The 6000-nt window shown below is 45.1% G+C and overlaps 1 protein-coding gene and 1 non-coding gene across 2 annotated transcripts in view; both read right to left on the reverse strand.

The window, feature by feature from the left end:
• The window catches only part of Slc35f2 (solute carrier family 35 member F2), a 57971-nt gene extending 52395 nt beyond the window's left edge, over window positions 1–5576 (reverse strand). Inside the window, exon 1 of the mRNA XM_026399051.2 lies at window positions 5467–5576. Coding sequence (XP_026254836.2) covers window positions 5467–5576 — 110 coding nt within the window. The remainder of the gene's footprint in view (window positions 1–5466) is intronic.
• Window positions 2271–2377, reverse strand: LOC113189996 (U6 spliceosomal RNA). The gene has a single exon (XR_003301718.1). It is a non-coding gene; the product is annotated as a U6 spliceosomal RNA (small nuclear RNA).
• Window positions 5577–6000: the final 424 nt, after the last annotated feature.

Raw genomic sequence — 6000 nt, forward strand, 5'->3', positions numbered from 1 at the left:
ATGAAAAAATAATAGGTAAAGGAGAAAGAAGAGACAGCAGGAGGGGAGGGGCTAGCAGCTACAGCACCAACTTGAGCTCTTTCCAGTAACCAGTGGCTTTCAGACCCCTATTAGCTATAGAAATCATTCTTCAGACAACACAGCCGTGGACTGAATGTTTGTGTCTTCCCAGAATCCATGTTGAAACCTAATCCCCAGTGTGATGGTAGCTGTGGGAGAGGGTCAGGGAGGTAATTAGGCAGTAAGGGTGGAGTCTTTATGATCAAGATTAGTGCCCTCATAAAAAAGACACCAGATTGTTCTCTGGCCCCTTGGGCTATATGAGGACACAGTGAGAAAATAGCCTTTTATGAAGCAGGAAGTGGGCCTCCACCAGACACCAGTTTGCCAGAGCCTTGATCTTGGACATCCCAGACTTCGGAACCATGAGAAATAAATTTCTCTTGTGTATAAGCTACCCAGTCTATAGTATTGCTGTTATCACAGTCCAATTGGACAGATTAAAAGCCCAACTATAAAACTGACAATAGCAGCAGATCTGGTGGAAGCCCCAGAGGCCCTCCCAGAAGCACACAAACTCCTAATTTTCCATTGGTCCCCCATGGTGAACCCTAAGGAACCTCCAGGGAACCCCAAGAGCCTCACCTTCAGTTTGCAAATCACTGGTGTAGGTGATGTGAGGACTATCTAAGAAGCTTCCACTTGAATATGATACAGTGAGATGCTGCAAATAGTAGAGACAGTCTGCATTTGGAATCAAATGACACTCCCTCAGCTCTGCCTTACAGCAGCCATTTGTCCTAGGCAAGTTACTTACCTACTCTTGTCAAGTGGGATTAAAAAACCTATTTTACCATGAATACCCAGAGGAATGAGAAGTTGTGCTCCATTTGTATACAATATGTCAAATGCATTCTACTGACATGTATAACTAATTAGAACAAATAAAGTAAAAATTTTAAAAAAGCAAAAAAAAAACCATATTTTATAGGAGTGTCACAGGATTGATGAAATGTAAGTAGGAGAGCTGATACATGGTGAATTCTCACACAGTGACAGCTATCGGTGCCCTTTCTTCTTAGCTGGTATCACTCTGGATCCTGGGAGGTCAGGGGACTGAGGAGGAGGAAGGCAGGTCATGTCTTAAGCTGCTGTAAGAGTCCAAGTGAGAGATTAAGATAAAGGCTTGCACTGAAGTAGTGAAGGTAAGGATTGAAAAAGGAGAAGGAATCTGGGAATATTCAGGAAGTGTTGTCAAAACGGAGAACAAGCACTGGCAGCCATTGCTGCTTCCTTCAAATCAACATGTAAAAAGGAATGAAGGAAAGTAGGAAGAATCCAGAGGTTGTCTAGAACTGGTCTGGAGGAAAGAGAGGACTACAGCCTGAGGCGGAGCAACCAGAGGCCTAGAGGAAGGCCCGCTAGATTTGCGTGGGGAGAGATACTGCCTGCCCCTTTCACATCTCCCCAGAGGGTTGAGAAATTAACCAAACAGGTCAGGCTGTCCAGCCAGCAATCATTCCTCCACCCACCTGCTCCAAGCTCCTTGGGCTAATGGGCAACAACCTAGAGAAGTTGCCTCCTCATTCCAAGCAGCTGATAAAACAGCCTAATGGAAGTGCACTGAACAACAGCAATCAACAGGGGTTCTGTGATCCACGATTTCTCCATCCTGGGGTACATCCCTTCCCCTCTACCTAAAGTTACCTGGTGGGACTCACCCAGGCCTGGCCATCAGCTCTCCGCCACTACACCCAGAACAACAATAAAACCTCTTTCTCCTCTAATCAAATAAATAAATAAATAAAAGAATCTGTGGGACAATATGTAAACCTCCTGATGGAATTCAATTAAATAATAAGCATCTTCAGGTACTTCTAGGCACTCACAGACTTTTTTTTTTTTTTAAAGAGAGAGTGAGAGAGAGAGAGAGAGGAGAGAGAATTTTTTTAATATTTATTTTTTAGTTCTTGGCGGACACAACATCTTTGTTGGTATGTGGTGCTGAGGATCGAACCCGGGCCGCACGCATGCCAGGCGAGCGAGCTACCGCTTGAGCCACATCCCCAGCCCACTCACAGACTTTTGTTACAGCACTGGTCATTTGAGTTGATAGTGATAAATGACAAAAGTAAAAATTAAGGGCTGGGTGGTGGCTCAGTGGTGGAGCACTAGGTGGAATCTGTGAGGCACTAGGTTCAATTCTCAGCAATGCATATAAATAAATAAAATAAAGGTCTGTTGACAACTAAAAAAATATATATATTTTTTAAAATATGGAACACTTCATGAATTTGCATGTCATCCTTGCGTAGGGGCCATGCTAATCTTCTCTGTATCGTTCCAATTTTAGTATATGTGCTGCCAAAGCAAGCACCTAAAAAATATTTTTAAAAAGTAAAAATTAGGGGCTGGGATTGTGGCTCAGTGGTAGAGCACTCACCTAGCATGCGCAGGGTCCTGTGTTCCATCCTCAGCACCACATAAAAATAAATTAATGGAATAAAGGTATTGTGTCCAACTACAACTAAAAAAAGTTAAATTTTTTTTTTTAAAAAAGAAAGTAAATATTAAGAGCAGAGACTTTTTTGGGACTATGTGGCACTCATTATCATGAATCCTAACACATAGTAAGTGCTCAATAAACTTAATGAGCAACCTGAAATTCTTAATCAAAGAGAAAAGCTGTTTGTACCTTAGGGAGGCAGATAGCTAAGAGTTGGGGTCACCTAGAATACATGCTTCTCATGATGAAAACAGAATGAATTCTAGGCCCCCAACTTTGTTCTGTATTTGGTACCCAGTTGGTAAAAGGGCTATTCTTTCCACTTTTTGGTAAAAGGAGTAGGAAAGAGCTGTGCAATTACAAACCAATCCCTCTGCATCCTATCCATACGATGGTAACACATCATCTCCATTCACAAACTGCTCTGCATCCCCATAGTTCCCTCACCACAGATAGGTATTCTCTAAACTAAACTAGTTAGTCACTAGGTTGGACAAAATTGCCATCCAGAATTGAAGTGCCTAGATGTTTGGCATAGGTAAGACCAAAAACCTAAATGAACAATTCCAATTCATGCTTTCATTCATTTGTGTGCTAAAGGTTGTAGGAGATATAAAAATGAAAATAATATGATTCCTGCTGTTAAAGAACTCTATCCACTGGAAATGCAAAAAGTCTCCAGACAAAAGTAAAAAAGTAAAGAAAGTTAAAAAAAAAAAAAGTAAAGAAAGAAAAAAGGAAGTACATTTGGAGACAGAGGAAATCTCATATTTAAAAAGTAACTAGACGGGTGCAGTGGTACATGCCTGAATCCCACCTATTCAGGAGGCTGAGGCAGGAGGATCACAAGGCCAGCCTGGACAACTTAGCAAGGCCTGTCTCAAAGCCCTGGATTCAATCCCCAGGACCACAATAAATAAATAAATGGGCTACTAAAGCCTCTAAGTGTAAAACACACCAGGACTCTGAAAATGTGAGAATATTAGGAGAATTGCTAATGTAATTATTGCTATTTATTATATCTTGCTAAACTGAAATCTGCTATATCATCTGGCCTAGCCTCAGGGACACAGATATCTCCTGGAGCAATCACCTCCACATTCCCATCACCCAGGAATGGAGAGAACTAATGGTAACAACAACCTATGCAGGCACTGAAATGACCAGACTGTGTGCCCACTCCTGTGTAGCCATGTATAGTCTCCCAACTAATCTTCACACAGTCCTACAAGGTAAGTACTGTCCTGAGGTTGGGAAGTAATTTTGTTTTTTTGGTTTGTTTAGTTTGTAGTTTTGATTTGTTTTGTTTTTGTTTGTTGTTTGTTGTTTGTTTTTACTACATTTTATTTTTGGTGTTGGGGACTGAATCCAAGGACTTGCATGTGCCAAGCATGCACTTTACTACTGAGCTACATTCCCAGCCTCTGTAGTTACTATGATTATCTCCATTTTACAAATTAAAAAGAAAGAAAGAAAGAAAGAAAGAAAGAAAAAACTGGAGCACAGAGAAGTTAAGTGACTTGCTCACGTCTACCTAGCCAGGATTTGAATACAGAATATGTGTCCTTGGTCATACCATTATACTACTTCAGAGCTGAGCACTTTTAGCTACATTATCAGGATATACACAAGTTTTAGGAGACAAGGTGATGGGGGGGGCCACAGGGGATTGAACTCAGGGGCACTCAACCACTGAGCCACATCCCCAGCCCTATTTTGTTTTTTATTTAGAGTCAGGGTCTCACTAAATTGCTTAGCACCTGGCTGTTGCTGAGGCTGGCTTTGACTTCACCATCCTCCTGCCTCAGCCTCCTGAGGCGATGCTGGGATTACAGACATGGGCCACAGTGCCCGGCTGGAAACAAGGTGATTTTTGATCAAATGTCCCCTTTAAACATGTGCATCTATTTAAAACTATACTTATTTATATGACAAGAATACATACACCTTTATTGATCTAGTTTTGAAAATAGTATGGCTTTTCAGAATATAGCTTTCAGGATCTCCAAAGGGAAAAGATAAAAATCAAATGCCCATTTTAGGAGGTGCCTGGCCAGGAGAGGTTAAGGTGCAGTTTAGATCAGAAATTACCGTCACCTCTCCTTACAGGTCATCTAATGGTCCTAGCCAAATTGTTTAGCCTTCTTTGTTTCTCCATCTGCAAAGTGGGTATAACAATAGCACTATCTCCTACTGGGGAGGATGAGATGATACTATCCATACAAATTGCTATGCATAATACCTGGCGCAGAATGAATGCTCAATAAATGGCTTTCATTATTTAGGTCCTGGGTTATCTGTATTTCCAGAATGCAAGTCCTCCAGTAACCACAGAAATGCTTTCCCCAGAGTCGCTGCCAGCTCCTTAAGAACATTTCTCCCTACTTCCCTCAGAGTGGGAGTGACACCAGAAACAGCCTTCCCTGGACTCCATCTCCGGAGGTGGCCATGTCACCTAGCTTCAGGCCCAAGAACGAGGCAGGTTCTGTTCTGCCATACTAAACTTAACCTGGATTTGTTACTTGGGTGAACTCAGTGCAGATCACGGCCCCCCGTCTGACAGGATCAGAGGCAGAAGGAATGCGGGCGCCGTGCCAGAAGTGGAACTCATCCACCTGCCAAGCCCGAGGATGGGTACCCCTTCTCCACAGCATCCGCCGGGAGGCCACCGGGGACCCGACCTAACAATGCCAGTAGGGTGAATTTCACCCAGATCCTCTGAAATGCAGTGCCACGACCTAAAAGAGCGCCAAGGGAGGGGCTAGAAGTACCTAAGGAAGCCAGGTGAAAGCGCAACATCCTGGTGCTCGTGTTGAGCGCCCAGAACCAAAGTCCATGCCGCCGCCACCTCTGCCTCCCAGCTTGCCAGACACGTGCGAGTCGGTCGCCAGGCGGTCTGGCCCGCGCTCCGCTCCGGTTCCCGCCTCCCCGGCCCTCCGCCGCGCGCTCCCTCCACTCACCAGGTGAAGAGTTTGCCTTTTATCCTGCGCAGCAGGCTACCCAGCGCGCCCGCCTCTCCCAGCGCGCGGGGCAGCGGGGTGCCGGTACTCGCCGGCGAGTCTGTCTCCATGGGGACCCCTGACTTGTCCTGCGCCCGGAACCCCACGAAGTGCCGGGGCCCGGAAGACAGGAGGCGGCGCCTGTGCAGCCGGCGGGGACTGAGCTCGGGCCCTGCGCTGGCTCTACCTCCTTAGCTCGCTCGCCGGCTGGCTCGCTCGCTTCCCTCTCGCTCCTTGGTCGGGCTCCTTCCGCGACAAATCATTAACTGTCAAGCCCCAAGGGCCAGACAATACATTTGCAGATTGCAACCTGGCACCACGGGGGCAGCAGCAGGAGAAAGGGCGATTTTTTTTTTTTTCACCTTGGCAGTCGAGCCTCAGTGTTTTGTGGCACCTAATATGCCTTTCAGGTTTTTATGGTTCCTTGTTTCAAATCAGCAAATGGGGTGATCCGAGGTTATTGTGACTGGCTCCACGGTGTCCTCACTAAAGACA

The sequence above is a fragment of the Urocitellus parryii genome, chromosome 4 (assembly GCF_045843805.1).
Source record: "Urocitellus parryii isolate mUroPar1 chromosome 4, mUroPar1.hap1, whole genome shotgun sequence".
Lineage (NCBI taxonomy): Eukaryota > Metazoa > Chordata > Mammalia > Rodentia > Sciuridae > Urocitellus > Urocitellus parryii.